Genomic DNA, 24834 nt, shown 5'->3' with positions numbered 1-24834 from the left:
TATATGGTTTCATCAGGATCATTTCAGGAAGAGGTCTGGATATTTTTTATTTTTTTAGGCCAAGGACAACAAAAGAAAATACTTGAGTTCCAGAAATGCTGTCACTGATGGCAGGCTATCAGATGCTTGGGGCCACTCTCTAGCCATTACTCTTCTGAGACCAATGCCACACTACGAATACAGACAGAACCATGATGTAAAAACAGAAGTCAGTTATCAGTTCTGTGTAGTTTCCTTTCACTCAAAAATAGTACTGTTTGTTTGTTCTTCCTTGTAAAAGGCAGCACAAAAGAGGGGATGGAAGCTTTTCAAAGATTTGATTAGTTTTGTGGATTAGTGAGCCAGCTAAGTGAATAAAATGATTGGTATGGGACTAAAAAGGAAACACTAACTCAGTTTGGATTCTAAATCAGATTTCTGAGATCACCTGACTCAGCTCAGTGAAAACCCTCTTCATTCAAAATCCTTTTACACCAAATAACATGAGAAATTTGAGTAACTATAAAACAAAACAAAACAAAAACTTAGATGTTGGAAGGATATGTCCACAGGTGTTAGCAAAGGGAAGTTGTGATCATCACACAAACAAAATGTTAATAAATGTGGACAACGGCATGGGCTGGGGAAACAAACACCGTACATGCCTCTTTAAATTGGCTGGGCTGAATAAAAGAACTGCGTGTGAATCTGTTCTGCTCAAAGCAGTCCTCTCTCTTGGCCAGCTAAAGTCTTGGGTTTTTATTTCAATTATTTGAGATCTGAATTTCCTCTTTATATTTTCTAGAGAATAATAGTAAAATATTAAATATCACTATTTTGAAATGCTGCTGTTTATTTTATCAAAAGAGAGGAAAGGGCAAGGTGATGGGAATATGGATATCTTTAATTCCGTGTGCCACACACATAGATGACCCTTTTTGATTATTTTGCTAAGTACTTTACATGAATTATCTTGTTAATCCATACAATAATCCACTGAGGTAGATCTATTTTTTTCCTATTTTACAAATAAGAAAATAGTCTTAGAGAAGTTAAGTAACATGCCAAAATAAACTCAGTAGCTTATAGGAGGCAGAGGCCAACTGAGATCCACCTGCCTGTGAACCTTTGCTTATTGCAGTTTACCACATTGTATAGTCAGCTAGAGAGACCCTGGATAAACTCCTCTGGGGTCTCATTCCTACAAGGACCTAATGGCTAGCCTTCCAATAGATGCTGCCTTCCTTCTAGAGGGGAAGGCATTGACCATTCTAGACAACAATGGTAGGCAGTAAGCCTCTGCTCCAGGCTTACTTCCTCCTTTTGTGAGGGTTGAATGATTCCTCTGGTTCAACCTAAGAAGCATAAGACCATTGCCTCACTGAGCAGATCAGTAATGAGTATGCAGAAAGATTCCTGGCAGACAGGATTAAAAAGTAAATAGCATGTTTGGAAAGAGTGTTTGAGCTTTAGAACAGAATGGAATTCATACTTTTAAGTGGAGGAATGTAAAATTTTGGCACATAAACTTCTTGCTTAAGAAAGAAGTTATCAATCCATGCCCCAAGTTGTAAATAATTAAGCCAGATTGTTCCCAGAACCCGGAGCCTTCCATGTTGGTGATGAAAGCACTCAGGACTTTGTTATTCCAGTCTGTTAACTAGCACTGACAATGGCTGGGAAAAGACTAAGATAACAAAGGACACCGGGACTTAGCTAAGTTCCCATGTTGTTCATTGGATCATTTTTGTTCCAGCTCAAGCTCCAACGCTGCTGTGTCTCATCCCCCATCTCCTAGATTAGTTATAAAACTCACCACCTAGCTCTTCATTGACAGAGCTTTTTGTGAATTAGTAATTATCTTACGTACTTTGTTTTTTATATCTCAACTGCATTCTTAACTCCTCAAGGCCCAGGACCAAGAGCCCAGGTCTCTTCTATCCCGGGATGCAATGAAATAGTGTGAAAGTACTTTATATGCAATAAACCAAAATAAAGCATTTGGTATCATAAGCTTGCACAAGCCTACCATGGTTCTGGGCAAATTGAATCAGAGCATTTTATCACAGCAAAAAAAGAGTTGAGCCATCTCACATTTTCAAAGCACTGTTCTAAGGGCTATGCTTGTATTATTTTATTCAGTCCTCACAAGGAGGGGAATGAGAGTCTGCCCCACTCTGACCTCAGAACCTACTTCCTAAACATTCTGCTGCTTTGCCTCCTATTGAGAGGACCCAGAGCTAGGAAGAATTTCAAGTCTTCAATTTACAGATGAAGAGGTAAGATGCAGAGAAGGTAACTAACTGTCTTGCTTATGGTCAAACTACTATTAAATGGTAGAACTGAGCTAGAACCTAGTTTTCTGGTCCTAAGCTCAGACTTCTTTCACTACAACATACCTCCCTGTATGGGAGGCAATCCATATACTATGTAATTTGTATGCAATTTTAATATTTTTGAGGAAAACTGTAGTGATCTTGAAGTTTCTCAGTCCCTGGTATATTCAGTTCATGGCTTATGAGTTATCCTTTATAAAATAGTAATACATGACAACCAATTGTTTTAAAGGTAGCATCCTTATCACTGTATGTTATTGAATGAAAGCGTATTTTTCAACTACCAAGTGGAGAGGGTAACCAAGAGTGGTGAGTGATTTGAGATTCTGCTTAGTGAAGCATTTTAAGCAAGATTCTGCTTGATGAGGAATTGTGCTAGGATTTTTCCTAGCAGAAAAATAGGAGTTTAGGCTTTCCTTTGTTTTTGTTTTAATTTTAAATTTATTTTTACTTATCAAGTATTTCAAACACAGAGTACAGAATATATTGTTCATGCAATCATCTATATGCAGAACTAGATTAAACACATGTTAATATGTTGCTACATATGGTTCAAAGCTCCATTTAGAAAAAATTAAAATGTAATAGAAACAGCCAATGCCCCACTATTCATCTGTTTCTTCCTTTCTCTAATTTACTACATATGTACACACGTAATCATAAATAATATATCATAATTTTATATATTTAGTGTATGTGAAGGGCTACATATTTTACGAATCCTTTTTTGACTTACATTCTTTTCTCTCTCAACATTATGTTTTTGTTTTAGCTTTTAGTTAGAAAGCATTGTCTTTAGGTATATAAATTACATCCTTAGGTGTTCAGGCATATGAGAAGTGTGAGCATAAGATATGACTATAAATTTTTTAAAAAATATTTAGATAGCAGATCCCCATAAGGCAAAGTCTATTGTATATCTTAAATTATATATTTTGTAATCTTTAATGCAGGTGGTATACTTCTAAAATAAAAGATGAGAAATTAACATAATAAAATTGGAGTGGAGATGTAACAGTAGCATTATGCAGAGAATCAAGCTGTAAAACATCATTAGAGAATCTAGGATAAAGGGGAACCACCAAGAAGTGTAGAAAATTCCAAGTGCTCTCAGATTCCAGTCCTGCTCAGCCCTTAGGCTTATCACCCATTCACTGCCTGTGCCTCTCCATTACTCCTGTTCCCACCTGCCTTCATCTTCTGTGCTTACAAAGCCTCTTTATCTTCCCTTGGCACAGTTCTGAGTTTTAGCCCTGGCAGGAGATGCCAGTGGAAACTCCTTCTCTTCCTTTCCCTTGAAACCTTGCCACCCAACGAAACCTCCTAACAAGTCCCCCACCTGCCCCAAGAGCTCTCCTGCAAACATCCTCCCTTTAATGACAAATTATTTTACACTTCTTACTTGTTGCCTTATTCATGTTTTTGGTCTGACAAAACTCCTCAAAACACTTTATTCTTTAGGAATGACCTGCCTTGCTGGGTGATAAGCTTTTCAATACTTACACTGTTGAAATAAAATCTGATGATCAAATAGCGGGCTTCTTTCAATTGTAAGTTTTCTGATCCATGCTTCCAATGAGTTATGATATATTTTCTGGGTCAAGTGGTTCTAATAATTATGCCCAATATGAATGTGACTGATATTCACACAAATTGCTCTACCAGTGAATTTATCCAACCCTCCTGGAAATCATGGCATTGATCCAGCACCAGACAAGAAGCATAAAGAGAGAAATTTCAATCTATCATTACTACAAAAAGGAAGACATAATGACAATAACAAGACTTCAAAGTAGGTATTCTATTAGATTTTTTTCATAAAGTGCTATAAACAATAAAAAGTATGTTTTTGTATGGAAAATAAAATTGTTTATATAAATAGCCTATTAAAACATCAAAAATCTATTGTACTACAGATTTCCATTTAAAACTTGCTATAGTATGTAGACAGATTGGAATGGGCTGTCCTATAGTATAATCTGATATAATGTATAATTTTAGATAATCAATTCATAGATATGCTTTCATAGTCTACAATTTTATTTGTTAGAGTGCTTTAGGGAGACGTATTACATTGACCCTTCTTGCTCCAGAGGTTCTTTCCAAATACCTTATCCAATGTCCCAGAAAGTATTTTTTATATCCCAATCTTTAAAATGTTTATTTTTCTTCTAAAGAGAGGAAAAATTGTCAAAGTCACACCTTCACAGTTAATTATAACTGGGCCTTTCTCAAGGTCTTTTCCTGTACGAAGTACTTAGTTACAGAATTATTTCTACTTGAGCACTGTTTAGGCAGGGTTACAGTTTTTCTAAGACATTTTTAAACACTGGAATATTTTGGAAATACAATCTCCCTTATTAATGTAAGAGCCCTGCCCGTAAACTTGAGTTAATTCTGTTGAGTCAGGACTTACTGATAGATTCCTGAATTTACCCAGAGCTTTAAATGTTGTGTTCCAAGTGCCCTTTGCTCCCAAGGAATCAAGGAGTGCATTAATGTAGTTGTCACTGTAATATTTAATAAGGAACCTTGTGTAAGATTTTAGAAACTTTCCATTTGAAGGTGTTTTTTGCTTCTAAATAATACAGACACTATCAATATACAGTGGGGCTGAGAAGGCAGGAAAGCTGGTCGATTGTACTTATTCTGCATTCTCAGCACATAGAAAAATGGAATTTAAGAAGTAGGTAGTCCAGAGAAAAGAAAAGTCTTCCAAGTCTGCTGTTTTTACTATGTGCAACAGTTGAAATTAACTGTCAAATGAGCTTTGAATCTAGCTAAGTATAAATATAAAAAAGAACAACTTATGGTTAACACAAGCATATCTGTTATTATGCCACAAACCACAGGAGGAGCAACAGGAATGAACTGCAGTAATGATGGCAAGTGGTCTCACTACTTTTCATGTTAGTATTTTGTGTAAATACTTTAAGATAGTAAACATTCATTCAAGGCCTTTCTACATGTCAATTGAAGTGTTGACCAATTGTTTTTTTCTGCTATGTCTATAATTATTTGCTTGCATGTCTAGTCCTCCACTAGACAGAAAATGATGTCAGAATACAAAGATTTTCTCTGTTTGTGTTCCATGCCCTGCATAGTACTTTAGACATGATAGACAAGCAATGAACATTGTTTCCTCAGAAGTAGATACTTCATATATTGTTCTAAGAATAATAGGTCTACTTCTTTTTGACAATGAGAAAAAAAGAATAAGAGGATAAGGAGGAGAAGGAGGAGGAAGAGAATGAAAAATAAGCAGAGGAGACTGATCCTGACAAGACAGTCATAATAAAACAATAAATTCCCATTTAAATTTATTTGGATCATTTCTCACTCATATGGTGCTTGACTTAGCACAAATTAGTGTTTCTTGAATGTTAATTAATAGTGTGGTTGATAACTGTAACCATATGAAGTCATGGTCATGTTCTAGGTAATCTTAGAAGGATTTCCAAAAACCGTTTGCAAAGATCACAAAGTTAGACGCAAAAGCTTTTCAAACCTTCTTCATGTTTTAAACTTCATGTGCAGAAGAAATCAATCAAGATGGCAGAGCAGGAGGACATGGAACTCACCTCTCCCCATGAACACATCAAAAAAGCATCTACATGTGGAACAATGCTCACTGAAAACTAACTGAAGAATGCAGAAAGACTTCTGCACAACCAAGACTGTAAGAAAGATACACACAGAATCAGGTAGGAAGGGAAGAGAAGTGATCAGGTTAGGACCTGTGCCCCTGGGAGGGGGCTCAGAGGAAAAGGGAGGTTACGTGGGCAGAGATCCTCCCTGGGCAGTGAGCAGGTTGAGCCACTTATTGGGTGCCCCAGCCCTGGGGTCCTACACAGGGAAGATGAGCCCCCTATGCTGGTTGGCTGGAACTAACAGGAGGGCTATCAGAAGGCTGGGCTTTGCTTGTGAGGAGCATGTGCGTGCTGTCTTGCTCCTGAGGCAGGATGGAGAGGGCAGATTGAAGGCAGCTCCAGTGGCTGCTTGGTTTCCAGTGACTGCCCTGGCACATGCCCGAGCCTGAGCAGAATGAACGGTCAAGCCCCATCACTCCATGTCCCAGCCCTGCACTGTACCTAGGCTGCCAACACCAGAGAGAGAGCTCGGCTGTGGGATGCAGAGGCGACTTGGACCCAGAACAGTGTCTGGGTGGGGTGGGGGTGGCAACTGCTGGCACATACTTAGGCAGTGCATCAGAAGCAGCCTGGAATTCTGATGGTGGCTGGTCCACCATAACCTGCACCCTGATAAATACTGAGACCATGTGGGCCCCACCTGCACTGTGGTGAGACTTCACAACAGGGTAGGGATGGTGGAGATTGGAGGGATTGATCAGCTGTGTGGAATAAAGGGGACTCAGATGTGAGGCTGAGTCTAAACCAGATGAGGGCAACAATTGCTCATGCCTACACAGGTGGCACATTGCAGGCAGCTTGGACCACTGCAGCTGACACACCATAGCCCATGCCCTATCATGAGAACACTTGCACGGGCCCCTCTTGCTTCAGCACTTCTCCCCTCTGAGCTAAGAGTCCCAGTGCTTAGAGAGGAGATAGCACATACTTAAAGGGAACAGACCCGACCCTCAGGGCTTCTGCTCCAGCAACTTGGGATCTGCCCTGCCCCCAATAGGATGGTTACAGCCACTGAGCAGAGGGGAAGCCCTGCCTCAAAATCAGTTCCAACTCTAGCCACTCTATCTCCAGCCCCACCGCCTACCAAGGTGATGGGTGCAGGCATAATCTGAGGAAAGACATGACTTGCATCCACATCAAATCTAGCTTTCCAACCAAAGAGACTGGGCACAAGCAGTCTCTATAGGGACACTCCTACATAAGAACACCCTTTCAAGTCTGCAATGGGTAACCGTTTAACCTAAATTCATAGAGACAGAGAAAGTTAAGCAAAATGAGAAGGCAGAAGGACTGGTCTCAATTGAAAGAGAAAGAGAAAACTCTTGAAAAAAGAAATAATAAAACAGAAATAAACAATTTAACAGATAACTAATTCAAAACACTAATAATAAGAATGCTAACTGAATTAGGGAAAAGAATAGATGAACAAAGTGAGAATTTAATAAGGAACTAGAAAATATAAAAAAGACCCAATCAGAAATGAAGAATTCAGTAACTAAAATAAAAAACATACTAGCAGGAATGAATAGCAGACTAAGTGATACAGAAGAATGCATAAGTGATCTGGAATAATGCAAATCACCAATCAGAAGAGCAAAAAGAAAAAAATTTACATGAAAACAGTTTAAGAGATTTTGGGGATAACATCAAGCAAAGCAATATTTGCATTATAGGGGTCCCAGAAGAAGAGACAAAATTGGTGATTGAAAATGTATTTGATGAAATTATGGCTGAAAACTTCTCAAACTTGAAGAAGGAAACAGATATCCAGGTACAGGAAGCACAGAGGGTCCTAAATAAGATGAACCTAAACAGACCCATGCCAAGACAAATCATAATTAACATGGCAAAAGTTAAAGATAAAGGGAGAATTCTAAAGGTATCAAGAGAAAAACACAGAGTCATATAAAAGGGAACCCCCCATAAGGATATCAGCTGATTTTTCTGCAGAATATTTGCAGGCCAGAAGGGAATGTCATGATATATTCAAAGTACTGAAAGGGAAAAAACCTACTACCTAGGATAATCTACACAGCAAGACTATCATTTAGAATAGAAGGAGAGAGAAAGAATTTCTCAGACAAGCAAAAACTAAAACAGTTCATCAATACTAAACCTACCCTAAAAGAAATGTTAAAAGATCTTCTCTAAGTGGAAAAGAAGTAAGAATCTATAAGAAAGGGAAAATCCCACTAGGAAAGGCAAGTATAGAGGAAGGGCTGAGGATCAACCATTTAAATAAGCTAGTACGAAGATTAAAAAACAAAAAATTGTAAAAGTAACTATAATTATAATAAACAGTTAAGGGATAAGCATGAAGATGTACAATATGACATCAAAAACACAAAACATGGGAAAGCAGAGTAAACAATGTAGCTCTTTTAGCATATGTTTGAACTTAAATGACTACCAGTATAAAACAAGTAGATATAGTTATAGGTCAACACATATGAATCTCATGGTAACCAGTAATCAAAAACCTACAACAGATACACAAAAACCAAAAAGAAATGAACACAAGCATACTACTAAAGAAAATCATCAAACCACAAGGGAAGAAACAAACAAAAAAAATAACAGAGAAGAACTACGAAAACAGCTGGAAAACATGCAGTAAAATGGTGTAAGTACATACCTATCAATAGTTAATTTAGATGTCAATGAAATAAATGGTCCAATCAGAAGACATAGGGTGGCTGATTGGATAAAAAAACATGACAAGACCCATCTATATACTGCCTACAAGAGACTCACTCCAGAGCTAAAGACACACATAGACTGAAAGTGAGATGATGGAAAAAGATATTTTATTCAAACGGAAACAACAAGAAAACAGGAGTGGAAATATTCATATAGACAAAATGGATATTAAAATAAAGGCTATAACAAAAGACAAAGAAGGGCATTATATAATGGTTAAGGGACCAATACAAGAAGGGAATAAAAAAAAAAAAAAAAAAGAAGGGAATATTACACTCATTAACATGTATGCACCTAATACAGGAGCACCTAAATATATAAAGCAAATATTAACAGAAATAAAGGGAGAAATTGACAATAATATAATAATAGTAAAGAATTTTAACACCCCACTTACATCAATGGACAGATCATTCAGAGAGAAAATCAAAAAGGCAACAGTGGTCTCAAATGCCACAATAGACCAGTTGGACTTAATGGATATCTATAGGACATTCCATCCAAAATCAGCAGAATACACATTCTTTTCAAATGCACATGGAAAGTGCTCCAGGATAGATCACATGCTAGAACACAAAACAAGTCTTGAAAAATTTAAGAAAATAGAAATTATATCAAGCATTTTTTCCCCAATCACAACAGTATGAAACTAAAAATCATGAAGGCTAAACAACATGCTACTAAAAAAACCAATGGGTCAGTGAAGAAATCAAAGAAAAATCAGAAAATACCTTAAGAAAAATGAAAATGAAAACAACTTTCCAAAATCTATGGGATTCAGTAAAAGCATATCTAAGAGGGAAGTTTATAGCAATACAGACCTTCCTCAAGAAAGAAGAAAAATCTCACATAAACAATCTAACCTACCACCTAAAGGAATTACAAAAAGAAGAACTAACAAAGCCCAAAGTCAGCAGAAGGAAGGAAATGATAAAGATCAGAGTGGAAATAAATAAAATAGAGACCAAAAAACAATGGAAAATATCAATGAAACCAAGAGCTGGTTTTTTACAAGAAAAACAAAATTGATACATCTTTAGCCAGGCTCATCAAGAAGAAAAGTGAGAAGACCCAAATAAACAAAATTAGAAACAAAAAAGGAGAAGTTACAACCAATATCACAGAGATACAAGAGATCATAAGAGACTATTACAAACAGTTACATGCGAACAAATTGGACAACCTCGAAGAAAAGGACAGATTTCTAGAAACATACAACCTGCCAAGACTGAATCAAGAAGAAATAGAAAATTCGAACAGACAGATCACTAGTAGTGAAATTAAATTTGTAATTAAAAAACTCCCAGCAAACAGAAGTCCAGGACCGAATGGCTTCACAGGAATGAATTCTACCAAACATATAAAGAATAGCTAATACCAATCCTTGTTAAACTACTGCAAAAAATTGAAGAGGACAGAACACTCCCAAATTCATTCTCCAAGGCCACCATTACCCTGATACCAAACCCAGACAAAGATCACACACACAAAAAAGAAAATTACAGGCCAATATCTGTGATGAATATAGATGCAAAAATCCTTAACAAAATACTAGTAAACTGTATCTAATAATATATAAAAAGGATCATATATCATGATTAAGTGGGATTTATTCCAGGGTTGCAAGGATGGTTCAATATTCACAAATAATCAATGTGATAAAACACATTAACAAAAGGAAGGATAAAAATCACACGATCATCTCTTTAGTCACAGAAAAAGCATTTGACAAAATTCAACATCCATGAAAAGATGCTCAACATCACTAATTATTAGAGAAATGCAAACCAAAACAACAATATCAACTCACACCTTTCAGGATGACTATCATCAAAATGTCTACAAATATCAAATGCTGGAGAGGGCGTGGAGAAAAGGGAACACTTGTACACTGTTGGTAGGAATGTAAATTGATACAGCCACTATGGAGAACAGTATGGGGGTTCCTCAAGAAACTAAAAATAGAACTATCATAGGATCCAGCAATCCCACTCCTGTGTATACATCTGAAAGAAAAAAAATGAAAACACTAATTCAAAAAGGAACGTGCACTCCAATGTTCATAGCAGCACTACTTACAATGGCCAAGATATGGAAGCAATCCAAGTGTCTATCAACAGACAAATGGATAAAGAAGATGTGGCATATGTATGCAATGGAATATTACTCAGCCATAAAAAGAATGAAATTCTGCCATTTGCAACAATGTGGATGGACTTATAGAGTATTATTCTTGGTGAAATATGTCAGACAGAGAAAGACAAATACTGTATGTTATCACTTAACGTGGAATCTAAGAAATAAAACAAATGAATGCATATAGCAAAACAGAAACAGACTCACAGATATATAAAACAAACTAGTGGATGCTGGTGGGGAGAAGGAAGGTGGGATGGGCAAGATAGGGGTATGGGATTAAGAGATACAAACTACTATGTAGGAAATAGGTAAGCAACAAGGATATATCGTATAGCACAGGGAATTATAGCCATTATTTTGTAATAATTTTAAATGGATTATAATCTATAGAAATACAGAATCACTATGCTGTACACCTGAAACTAATATAATATTGTAACTCAACTATAGTTCAATTAATTAATTAAATGTGCAAATGATTATGCCTAATACTGGTCTTTATAAACTAAAATAACCACTTTGACAAATACCCTTCCCATAAACTGCTCAGTAAAGTCGCACATTTTTTTGACCATTGTATCTTTTTGACTGAACTGAGTTAATAATTGGTGTGCTTTGTAGTCAGAGAAACTGATAATTAAGTAACACACTTATAGATAATCATTTCAAAGATTACCCACATCAAAGTGGCATGAGTTTTATCAGGTCTGGTCCTCAGCCAAAACTGTAATTAGCAAGGTTTGCATTCATTATCTCTCCCTATCAGCTTCTGCACTTGTACTTACTTTAAGTTTTGCCCTTTTCTCAAGACAGTCTGTCCCCAAGTCAGTGACACATTTTTGGTACTCTCCATGTCTCCCTTCACCTATAAAAATATCCCATGTCCTTCGCTAACAAAGGTTTAACTATTGTGATTATTTGAGCTATGGTGCAAAATGCCTGATAATGACTGAAAGCGTTATCCTTCCCAGTTGCCGCTTTTATTTTTAGCACTGTCTTTCAGTGTTTTATACCTGGGGTGACCAACTGTTTCAGTTTGCCTGGGACTTTCCTGGTTTCAGCAATGGAAATTCCAAGTCTCAGGAAACCCCTCAGTTCCAAGCTTATTTACCCTAACTGCCCTGAAAGGACTGTAAAAAATGACAGCTGGGGAAGACTTCTTAGCCTTCTCTCTCAAATGCAGTTCCCAGTTGGAGATTTTTCTGCTGCTTCTCTCAGATCTCTCTTCAGGATGATGTACTTGACCCCCTCAGGATAACTTCTCTTTCCTCCCCACCACACTCTTCAAGACAGATTTCCCAGATTTGCTCCTCGTGTTTTCTGGGTGGTCTAAGCCTTCCATTATTTTAGTTTGCTCAATAAAAGACATTTGCCTTCCTAGGCATCTCAGTGTTCACAAAAAAAGGGTCCAGATACATGTCATAATCCTTACCCACAACACTCTGTTCTTTGTCTTCACGTTGCCCACCTGCAGAAAGAGCATTCTTTATCTGAAGCACTCAGATCCTATAATAACAACAAAGAAAACCCAAGGGAAATCATCTATGAGTATGTTTATCTACACCAATATTTTTCATTAGTTCTAATAAGCAGAATTTGATGATATGTCTTGCCTGAAGTAAAAGGACAATGTAGTGAAAAGGTTCCAGCTGTCTAGGTTTGCCATCTCAATACAATTCTATTCATTCTGTGGCTCTGGAACATCCATCATTTCTCAGGCGTCTATGATTTGCCTGTGAAAGAGAAGCAAGGAAGAAAAATTTTTAAAAGGCTCATTGTGGGATTGTTTAAAATGCATTCAAACAAAGTAGTTGATTTCACTAAATTAAAAAAAATTTGACCATATCATTTCTGTTATGGATTTATGGCTGGATTGTGTCCCCCAAAATTCATATGTTGAACTCCTAACCCCCAGTGCTTAAGAATGTGATTGGATTTGGTGATAGGGTCTTTCAAAAGGTTATTAAGTTAAAATGAAGTCACTAGGGTAAGCCTTAATCCAATATGAGAAGAGATTAGGACATAGACACAGGTACCGAGATAAAACCACGTAAAGACACAGAGAAGATAACCATCTACAAGCCAGGAGACAGGCCTAGAACAGATCCTTCCCTCATGGCCCTCAGAAGAAACCAACCCTGCCAAAGCTTTGATCTTGGACTTCTAGCCTCCAGAACTGGGAGAAAATAAATTTTTGTTGTTTAAGCCACCCATTCTATGGTACTTTGTTATGGCGGCACTAGCAAACTAATAAAATTTTCTGGTGGATAAACACAGAAATACTAAGTGGTCAAAATGAGCGCTCATTAAATACAGATTTAGAACCTTGCTCAAGGCAAGAACCCCGGGCGTATGGATTAATTACTTGCATGGGTTTGCAGCTCTCACATCAGAACTTGGACTGTTATCCCTAGGCACACAGTAAACTTCTCAGCAATCCAAAAGGAAATAAATAGAAAGGTTCTCTAAGAGTATGGATGTTTTTCTTCCAACCTATCAGTGAAACCTCTTGAAAATAGCTTTAGGAATGTAACATCAAGCGCTGTCTCATCTTCTCACGGATAACCTTGATCAATCATCTTTTACTTCACCACAACCCACAGCATTCCACTCCACCCGAAAAACAACAGTGTGATAGTCTTTCCTGAAGAGCATTTCTCCACTCAGAGTAAATCATAAGTATAACTGAACACATATTAAACACATATTATACAGGAACTATGTATTAAGAAAGAAAATGTTTATAGGTTCTTAAAAATGGACAGGATGAATTGTATAATATGAGCTTTATCTTAATAAAGTTGTTCTGTATATAGAACAAGCAAATAAATACACCACCTTTGTCAGGGTATCCCTTTTGTATCATTTTGTCCTATTTTTCACTGATGTCTTAGAATCATCTAATTTACTTTGCTGTTCTACTTTCCCCTTGGGCAGCACTTAGAGGTTATTACTGATTCAAAAGTGGAGATAAAGGTCTCCAATGAAAAGTCAGATGGCTGAGAAAGATAGAAATACCCCTGACCTTGGACTTCCTTTCATAATTTCATTCAGAGAATGTTCAAAGGATTGTGCCGTGATGTTTTTCACGGACGGGTGATACTTGCCACTCAATCTTTACAATTTTCTCAATCAGGCACTCTGGGAACTCCTCCTCTATCCCTCTCTCCCAGTCAGCTTCTTTCTGGCAGCAGTTGGGGTGCACTGACTAGGTTACAGGTCCTGCCTGAGACTGAACAATTAGGAGTAATAGGAGATCTACCACTGGACCTCCTGGGTCAGGTGAACTCACAGTCTTGATGGGGTTTTAGATGGCTCTGTCATGTCATCAGCAATTTATAAATTGGTATGTAAAGGGTAGATTGCCGGTGAGGTTTCACTTACTTAGCGTTTGATTTAGTGCAGAAGTTTATAGAAGCAGGCCCACTGCCCAGTCTCGTGAGAAGGACTCAGATGACTAGATTCTTGAATTACACTTGAGGGAAAAAGTTTTCCTGGTACAGGAAAAATAGTTCTGAGGTTATCTCACATCACATTTTTAATGGAAAATTGCTGTTGACGTCCCCAGCACCAGCCTCCTCCCAATTCCAGGAACAGATCTCAATTTTACCTGGTGACCAGTGATTCCCAAACCCAGTGGTTTGAAGGAGGGGGGAGGTTGTCAAGGAAGGAGCTTGTGACCCAGGTCTGACCAGTCAAAGGATTGCTGGTTACAGCCCTTAGTGACTGGCTGAGGGAGAAGCACAAAACCTGAACTGGTCTAATCAGAGGCACTCTTCTTCTGGGGTTATAGGGGAATATTCAGTATTGCCCTACCTATCAATCAAAGTTTACTCAGAAAAGTAGGACCCTCAGCAATGATATACAATAAGGATTTATTGCAGTGATTTGACCTGACACATATGTGAGAGCTGGTCAGAGTCTTGGCCTGGCGCTTTCTTCTGTCTCTGGTGTGGAGCCAGAAGTCATAGGTCAGGATGAGGGAAAGACAAGATGAACACCTGACTGAGGAAGAGCAGGGACAACTGGAATCTGCATTTGTCAGTTACTCGCACCCTTGTTGGTCCCTCCCTGTCTCCAAGCCTGCAACCCTGCTGCTGTGGATAACCCTCAGGACAAGTGGCGCTCTGGCTGCAGACGCCCACCAACAAGCTGAGTCAGAAGCTGCAAGTGAGCCTAACTACATCCACCTTCCAAGAGTCACAGTGGCTATTGCTCCACAGTGACCTTCCAACTCTTCCACGGATTTCTCTTGCAGCTAACCCTACCCAGAAATATTCAGTGAAGAGAATTCTGGGAAACATAGTTTAGTTTAGCCAAGTCGACACATTACAAAGCCACCGCAGCCTGAAACTGGAACATGGAGAAATATGAGGTGGGAGCTGCTGCAGCCATCTTGCCCCAGGGAGAGCCCAGAGCTGCTGGGCTGCTTTGTGGAGCCCAAGGATTAAACTAACATAATCAAAGTCAGAGAAGAGTGAAAAACAAATGAGCAACTTGATCACACCCTTCAAGCCCTGAATCCTGGAATGCCTGAAACTACCACTGTAGTTTTCAGTCGTGAGAGACAATAAATTCTTTGTGCTTAAGCCAGTTTGAAATAGGTTTTCTGACACTAGCTCCCGAAAGACTGCTAAATGACAATCTTAACACAGGGCTGCTGTGTTTGCTCTTGCTGAAGTTTCTTAATAGTTTTAAGGAACAGTCTTTAGTAGCATTAAATCCATCCTGGAGGAAGCCAAGCAACAGTTAATTTGTATCTTATTATTAATCAGATAAGGAGAATCAATGAAAGATATTTTCCATTTTTAAAAAGACCAGCAAAAAGAGAGAAAGTTTCCATTGTTCCTTTCATTAGACCACAATCAAACTTTTTCCTATCTCTCCTCCACACTTTCCTTGTTTTCCACCATGATGTAAGGGGACTGAGTGAGCGCTGAGTACATATTTTCTGGAGTAAAAGAGTATATTTTCCTCTTATAATGGATTTTTCTACTATACTAAGAAAGAGTGTGGCAGATAATTCTATTATGCCATTTAACATAATAAGTGTAAGGTCAACATTATACCAAACTTGTCAACCCCAAATTCTGCTTAAATGACTGACTTTGGCAGAACCAGTTTCAGTAAAATGGGTAATATCATCATGGCTAAGTTTGATTTTCAACTACTAATCATATTTATATAAATACGTTAAATGTCTCAGCACATTCCAAGGGTTTAAGTGTCAACTTATATATTAGGAACATTTAAAATCTGCTTCCAAGCCCAAAAGGAGAGTCTCAAATGTATCTAAGAAGGAAAAAGTAAGTCATAGATCCTCCTAGTCACCCAAAGAAGAACAATTAAAATTTGGGCAGAGGATGAGATATGATACATTAATGTCAAAGTGAGGTTGCTCACCTCATCACCCCTGTCAGAGTCGACATCCCTTTAAATGTGGAATTCCTCATTGGAAAGAGAACATCTGTCTACCTTATTAACAAGTGCCTGTGATCAGTCTGTAATTCTACAAAGAAGGTGAGGCATAGAGATAGCTGTACTGACCACATTAGAAACATTTTTTGTTTCCAATGGGGAAAAATTAATTCAACAAGACATTTAACAAGTGATGGGCCAGTAAAAACAAGGCTTTCTCCAAAAATATTTTATAGAAACAGTGCATATATTTTGCAAAATCTTCTTAACACACATTAAATGTCTCAAGTTATTAACCTATTTTTATTCAAATGTGTTTACATTTTAAACGAGATGTAGAGATAATTATTTTAATTAGTTTTATAATAAAAATTATTTTTTCAAGCTTTTAGGAAGTCATTATGAAAAAGTTCACTTTATATATATAAATGGAGCCATTATATAATCTGATTTGCAGGGGTTTTTTTGTTTTACAATTTAAAAACTATTTTTTTGATGGAATGACGTAAAAATTTGTTACCTAGAAGTAAGGTTTTCTGGTTTAGCAAAGATTCCTTTATTCTTATAGAGATGAAGGAAATTAATGCTGTGGTTCTCAAAGTATAGTCCCTGGACCAGCAGCATCTCTATTACCTGAGAACTTATCAGAAATGCAAATTCTCAGGCACCACCCCCAGACCTGCTGAATCAGAATTCTGGGGTGGAGCCCAGAAGTCTGTGTTCCAACAAGCCCTCTAGATGATTCTGCTGCTGCTAAAGTTGAAGAACCTCTGTAGTAGAGGTTGCTTGGTCTAAGGCCTTTGCCTCAAACTATTAGTCTTAGTTCACATTCTTTTCCCTCATAGCAAAATAAATATACAAAACCCACAAAATATCCTACTCATTATACATTCATAGACACTTAAGCCTAAGAGGAATTTCAAGATTACCCAGTTCAAGCCCCTCGTTTTACAGGTGAAAAAACTGAAGCCCAGGGAGGCTGAATGACAGGTCAAAAGTCTCTTAGGAAGTAATGGGCGAAGATTAGAAGCCACAGCTTCAACTCCTGGACTAGTATCTTACAGAAGAAGCCATTCATGTTGTACTCACTACTACAACAGCAGTGCTTACTCTGGAATTTTCTCCTTTGCCCTTACTAATTATTATCCAGTACTACTCTCTCTTTCTGCACTCCCTCATGTATAAACTGACACTATTATTCAGAATTGCAAAGCTATTAGATTTAAAGCTTTCTGGCCTACATAAGCCTAGATATACATAAAAACAAAAGGTAAAATATGCATGCAAAAGCCACAAATTTCCATAACATTTAGTGAAATAATGAAATATTGTAGTGTATACGTAGTCACTTTTTATTTTGTATTGTGGACTAGTAAATAAGCATGCAAGAAACCAACTTTCAACAATTATGTTATTTTGAAGAATGTCTTTGGGTTAACCCCACCTCTTTAGAACTTTGGAACTCACTAAATTATACAGCAGCAGATGAAGGAAACTTCATACAGAAGAGGGGGGAAGAAGTATGTACATATAAAAAGAAAAAAAATCTATTTTAATTAGAAAAGCCTTCAGAGACATACTTTTTATTATTCTCCTTTTCCTTTATAGTGCCTTAAAATATTCCTTGGACATTAAAAAATTACAGAAAATATAATTTACAGTAGCACAGTATGAAAATTCGTTCTGAAACTTCTAATTATGTATAGCATCGTACGATTTTGAATGTATTTTCTTTATTGTATTTCCTCTTTCTTGCTTGCTTTCTTCTTTTGTTTATTTATTTTTGGCTGCGTGCACGCGGGCTTTCTCTAGTTGCAGCGAGCGGGGGCTACTCTTTGTTGCAGTGTGCGGGCTTCTCATTGCGGTGGCTTCTCTTGTTGCAGAGTATGGGCTCTAGCCACGCGGGCTTCAGTAGTTGCGGCACGTGGGCTTCATTAGTTGTGGCTCGCGGGCTTCATTAGTTGTGGCTTGTGGGCTCTAGAGCGCAGGCTCAGTAGTTGTGGCGCATGGGCTTAGTTGCTCCGTGGCATGTGGGATCTTCCCGGACCAGGGCTCAAACTCGTGTCCCCTGCATTGACAGGTGGATTCTCAGCCACTGCACCACCAGGGAAGCCCCTGTATTTTCACATAACATATTCAAAGCTATTTAGTAGCAGCAAAATTTCTTAGACCAACACCATCCATTAATGTAATGCATTCTGTTCCTTCCAGAGACCTGGTCATCCCCAAGTTCAAAACTTAATATGGTATTTTCTACATTACAGGACATGAAAGTGTGCTGTATTCATGACTGGCATGAACAGTTAATGACTCACTATTGCTTGCACCTCATTAATTGGCTTCCATATTAAGGCTTTAACAGAAGGAAGTGGAGGATCTGTGGCTTACATAGAAAAATTACTACACTGCAAGATGAGCACAGAACAAAAATCTCATCCTAATGCATCATTAGAGGAAGAGCCTGAAGAACTGAAAGAACAATCTATGCTTTTTCCAGTTTCGAAATGTTTAAAGAAGTTTTATATTAATGGCTTTTGATGCTTTTAATGATGTCAAGGATGGGATTTAAGTGCCTTATTAATTCCCTTGATTTGCCACCAAATCTTAAAGGCAATTCGTGATTACTGAGCTAATCTTTTCTGATTATGAAAATCCATTATAGGAAGAAAAATATAAAATTCAGAAAAGTGGAAATGATTTATAAAAATGTTAGAATATATTTAAAAGAACAGAATGTTTGGACATGGGTTTAAAATTCCTCTGAAAGGATTTGCTACAAGATTATAAAATATCTTTGTGTATATTAATATTTAAACCGTTGTTTCATCCTTAAATTACAGAGATCACGCTATTCATTTTTTAAACTCTTCTTAAACTTCCCAACCACAATCACAACAGATGATGCGATAAACCTGAAGTGATTTATTAAATCTTACTGCCCTAATCAGCTAGCAAAATCTCTGTCATCTCAGATCTCAGAGCCTGGAAAAACCCAGTTATTAATTCTTTATTATCCTTTCCCGAAATTCTCTGGTTTGCTGACGTGCTAATAAGATTCCAAGAATGTTCTAAAAAAAGAAAAATCACCACTAAAAATGATTGTGTTCTGAAGTTACAAATTGTTTTTTTCTTCTCCCTGAATTCATTTTCAACTAAAATAAATTCTGTCCTTGAATGTGTGTACAAAACTCCTTGGGCAGGCTATATTCTCTTATCATCAAATATAAATATTAAAAGCCTTAAAGATCTTAAACCCTAATTCAAATTACCTTTGCCAGCATACCAAATACCCCAGGGTGGGTGTATTAAAAGCTCTAAAAAGATTCTGCTTTTACTTTTTAGCCAAATGGACATGTTTTATTCAGGATCCCTAAATAAAATCCTTATTCAGCTCATCCACATTACCTTTGAGGATATGGCTTTCCTTCCTTCACTCCTTCACCCTTTCCAGCCCTTCATCCTGGCTCCCTGCATCTCCTGAGCTCTCCTCCTGCCTGAGGGCTTCAGTGCATTGAGGAACTGCCTCTACCAACCTCCCCAGACCAGAAGCAGTCTAATCTTCCTTTAGGCTCATCATTTCTTTACCAGGGACAACTTATCTGACCTCCCTGATCTATATGATGTCCCCCAACATCTATATCTCTTAGCTTCCCAGCCTTTCCATTGCAGCTGGTATTGCAGATGCCATTTTAGATTTAACTGTGTATTTTTTTATTATTGTCTCTATCACTTCAGCAGAATTGAAGTCAATGATCATGCTGTTTTTTCCCCATTATTAACCTCACACATCTATGTGTCTGCCACAGAGTAGGTACACACACTCCATCTGTCAACTGAATGCCAATAAATGAATGACTATCTAAAACACATAAACATTGGCACATGGCAGAGGATTGAACATAGGAGTAAGCACAGACCATCTCTTTATCAACTCTCCAACAGTTAGCATTTATACTGGCCCAAATTTCTATATCATCTTTGTCTTCCAAAAGCTTTAGAAGACACTCTGGTGCACACAAACACACACACACACACACACACACGTGTTTACATGAACACATGAGCATGCACATACACAGATATCAGTGGTTTTGGTGGTTAAGACTACTGCACTCAGCAGTGATAAATCAGGTTTTTAAAAAATAACCCTTGTTTTTAAAAATCTTTGAGAGTTAAAGAACTACTCTGCACTATGATCCTGAAGAAAAAGTCCAAAAGTTAGGCAGGATTAGCTAGGTCTCAAGATGCTGGAGGAAGGTGGTGAAAACGCCAGTTGGTGGGTACAGACAACAGATTTCTGATAAATCATATGTTCCTTCTGGCAGTCTTTCACGAGATGGTACAAAAGAGCAGTGAGCTCCAATGAAAATGAAATCATTACCATTTCCCTATAAGTTTTAATATGCATTTTGATTTTTTAAAACTGTATTCCTATGTCTTACGTTTTCTTAAAAATCCAGAACGAAGTTCTGCAAACAGAAAACCTCCTTCACACTGGCTGTAGAGCCCTGAGCATCCTCTCCAGTCCTTAGTTTCTTCACATGAAAAACAACATGTTGTTCATGCTTCAATGCTGGCAAACACCACTGAGAAATAAAAGCGATCAGGCATAGAAAGCCTGTAGCCCTGTCCCTGGCCACAGAGTATTGTTTGCTTCTCCTCTCTCCCTACCTGTCTGCTGGCAAAACTCCAGTGTTCACATTGAGAGTCTCTAGATTATCTGGGTATCTGTGTGATGTAACTATGCTAGCCGTCATTTGTTTTAACTAAAAGAAATTAAAAGTAACTTTGAAAGGGAGAGAGGGCTTTTCTTTCCCTTCTCAGCAACAAAGCAGCTTAATGTTTGCATTTGAAACATATATAAAAATGCATATTTGATTATAAAACCCATCCTTGGATTTTGTGTTAGGCTGTGCTTTCACCAGGAAAAAATATTTTTTCAAACATGAAAAAAAGTAATACTTTTCGGAGTTTCTTTCTCTTTCACACACACACACACCCCTTTATTTTCCTTTCTCCCCCTACTCCCTCCTCCAAAACATACCCTTCAATTCTATACTTCCTCAGAAATGGAGAATGCAGTTGCTCTCAAAACCTCTAAAGAATTTACTAGTATTAGAGCTCCAGTTAAGTCTCGCCATTGTTTGGTCACAGGGTTTTTCATTCTGTCCAAAGCTGATTGAAGGTCTTGTAACACATCTCTGTAACTGTTTCCATAGTGAGCACTCCAAGTATAGAGAAAATCACAGGCAGGTTTCCACATCATCTATAAAGAAAAAAAAATTAAACTGAAATAGTTTGGAAATAAATCAGAGAGGAAAATAGATGCTTTAAAAAAAGGTTTAAAAGCCTCTTAAAACTTAAAAAGAAAATGGAATACCAATTACATATATACTTATTTAATGGCACAGAAAACATGTTTTAATAACTATCACTCCTCTGTTATATTCCTGTGTTTCTAAACCTCAAGATTTAAAAAATAATGACCAGAGGTAGGGCTTTTTATTTTCTTGATTCATGATCTAAACATTGTTCATTGTCTTCATAGGAATACAAAATTCCTTGTGCAATTTTTTGATTGTAACAGATGTTATTGCGATAAACTTTTTGCTCTCTGACAGACTTTTAAGGTTAAAATAATAACTCTTTTATTGTTATGTGTCTCTGGTGATCTTTACCATACCACATATAACAAGAAGGAACTATACAGTATATCTAATGATTTAAGTCATTTTATCTGAGCGAGTCTATAAACAAGGAAAAATGTAGCTTCATGATCAAGTCAAAAGGAAAGCAAAAATATAATTCTCTAATTAAAAATAATTTAATGATACATTTTAATGACCAAAAGAAAGATGGATATTCAATACTTATTATGCTTTCCCTAAGCACCTACCCATACCAATGACCTCATTGTTTCCATAGAAATAAATGAATGTACGCCAAAGAGGAACCTCACGTACAAGGGTGTATGTAACGGTAACCAAGGCAACCAGGCTCAGAGAGACTAGAGACAAAGGCTGACCAAATAAGACAAATTGTGGAATACACACACACACAGACACACACCCAGGTTAAAATACATTTTCTCTAGGAAAACAACAAAATGATCTCTGCACTTGTAATTGGAATATTTGGAATATAAACTTTGTTACTTGCTACTTATTTGGGTTCCCTAAACTAATTCATTTGTGATTTTATCACTTTCAAAGTGAAGGAACACAGATCGTTAGCTACATATTATACAGAGTTGCCCTCTTAAAACAGAGCCTCAATTAACAGTAATATCACATGATAAAGGGCCTTGGGATATAATCCTTCACCTTCCACTGATATCCCCATATACCCTACAATTGAAGTTAAAAGAATGAAAGACCTAAATAAGGAGTTCTGTTATGTTTCAATTCAATCTATATGAAAGGCTATGCATCAGGCTCAAAGGATAATTTGATGTTATTTATCCAATTAGCATTCCTGGGGAGCCATGAACACCCATATTTTCACCTCTCTAGACAACGCTCGAGTCTTCAAGGTATTGAATGGAAGATAATTATCAAAGTTAAACCCTATCTATGTGGTCATAATGCAGCAACAGAAATCATCCCATATTTCTGTATATAAGCTTTATACTCACCAAGCTGATTTATAAAGAACTGTGAATGAGGTGTTCTCTCATCTATTTTTCTGAATATTCACATTGAAACCAAACCTTCCAAAGAGTAAGTCCCACTAATACTCTGCAATGGAAGATGAGTTGAGGCATATTAATAGAGCCTTTTTGGCAGATTCAATCTTGCCTATCACTGCTAAGATGCAAAAAAGCACTAAATGAGTAGATTATTCTGTAGTGGGAATAATCCCGTGACCCACTGTAAAAGCTTTGAGACCTGTATTCTATGTTGCATTCATTTAAAATTCCCTGATGTTCAACTAGCTGTTACATTATTTTTCAACTTGTTATATATTGTTTAAAATAATAGTGTTTATAGCTAAAGTCTTCTAAGACTTTATTCTAAGCCCCTTACTGACTGAGTCTGATAAAAAGATGTATTTGAAGATATTTTATGATAAACAGCAACTGAGAGCATTTCAGTACCAAGATAATGGCACAGTATCACAGAAAACAGATGTCTCTTAAGAATTGCAAATGGGTAATTTACAGGTTGTGCACTACAGTGCAGATTCAAAGTACACACGTTCACTAACTTTCCTGGGTAGAAAGGCTCTGCATCACATATCTTGCTGCAGCACAGTGCATAGCTATGTATAGAAAAGGCCTGAGGCATACTCAGTCACGAAGCAGCCCCTTGCTGCTGTCAGAAGCAAGAAATACACCAAGGTGATATGGGAATTAGAAACTACAGATTCAGAAGTCCAATGATACATTTACCCACTTACTTAGGCAGAGGGCCACATAATCTCCTCAAGTTTGGCAATTTGTACTGATAGCAGAACAGTATGGTCAGGTCTTGCAATTCAGAGAAATGTGGAAAGATTGCTGAGTCCTGGACCCTAATTAGGACCTCTGAAAGTGTAAAAAAGACTTTCCAGGAGTCCTCTGTATTAGTCAGAAATACAAGGAGGCATATTGCCCTACACTCATTGGAGATCCCCTGGAGTCTAAACCATAAGCTACCTAGAAATAGGTACAGTGGCTTTGGGCTAAAAATACTATGGCAATGGTAAACTGCATGATTTATACTAAAATATGAGCACATTTTGCATCCCATTTTTGCTCCTCTTTGCAGCAAATTTAGCCTGAATATTCCTTCAGCGCAAAATTTGTTCTGCTATATATAACATCATTGGTGGCTCTCAATACAGATGACAGAGAAACACCACTGTAGTACACATACAGTGAAAATATTTGAAATACGTTGTTCATTAATTAATTATTTCACTTGTTAAATCAAAATTACTGAGTTACTGCTATAAGGAATGTTGTTATAAAAAGGAATAAAACGTTGATATATAGCAGGGCTCTTGTTTTTAGAAACTTTAAAGCATGGAAGGGAGATAGATACTTGCACAAACACTGGCCCAGTGTATGAATAGACAGGGTTTGATAGTAAATAATGATTAAGAAAAACTCAAAAATTACTTGCACATTCTAATTCAGTGTAAGAAAAAAAAGGATAGTTCCATCAACTGAGAAGCACTATGGTGTAACAGAAAGAAAGATGAGTTTTGATTTCAGAATCCTGGGTTCACATCTGATTTCCATTGGGTATTGGATGGGTCAGAGTAAATTTATCAACTTATCTGAGCTTTGAATTTTTTAATCTATAAAATATGGATAATAATCTCCATGTCTGTGTCCAAAGTACCTCATGAAGTGTCTGGCATATTGTTTGCATTTAATGCTTTTCAATAGGATATGGTGGAAAGTGGATACTTTTTGGGTGAGGGAAAGATAAGCAGTCGGATTTTAGCCTTACTGAGTTTGAAGTAAAAAGGGGCTCTCTCTTATTTCCAATAAGAAATTGGAATAGAGAGATGATCTCCAGGGAGCAGGCAAGGGTTTAGCGTCCCTCGTGCTAAAATGATGGTGAAAAGCATGAGAGTAGAGGAAAATGCCAAGGAGGAAAAAAAAGGGATGAAAAATTTAACCT

The 24834-nt window shown here is 37.3% G+C and overlaps 1 protein-coding gene across 1 annotated transcript in view; it reads right to left on the bottom strand.

Moving 5' to 3' along the window:
- MACC1 (MET transcriptional regulator MACC1) overlaps window positions 1-24834 on the bottom strand; it is a 288870-nt gene that overhangs the window by 210109 nt on the left and 53927 nt on the right. The window contains 2 exon segments of the mRNA XM_082398712.1: window positions 12237-12537; window positions 21267-21488. Coding sequence (XP_082254838.1) covers window positions 21276-21488 — 213 coding nt within the window. The 3' untranslated portion in view covers window positions 12237-12537; window positions 21267-21275.

The sequence above is a fragment of the Balaenoptera borealis genome, assembly GCF_965194805.1.
Source record: "Balaenoptera borealis genome assembly, chromosome: 7".
NCBI lineage: Eukaryota > Metazoa > Chordata > Mammalia > Artiodactyla > Balaenopteridae > Balaenoptera > Balaenoptera borealis.
Note: the sequence above shows the minus strand (reverse complement) of the source record. Positions and strands in the feature narration are given on the sequence as shown.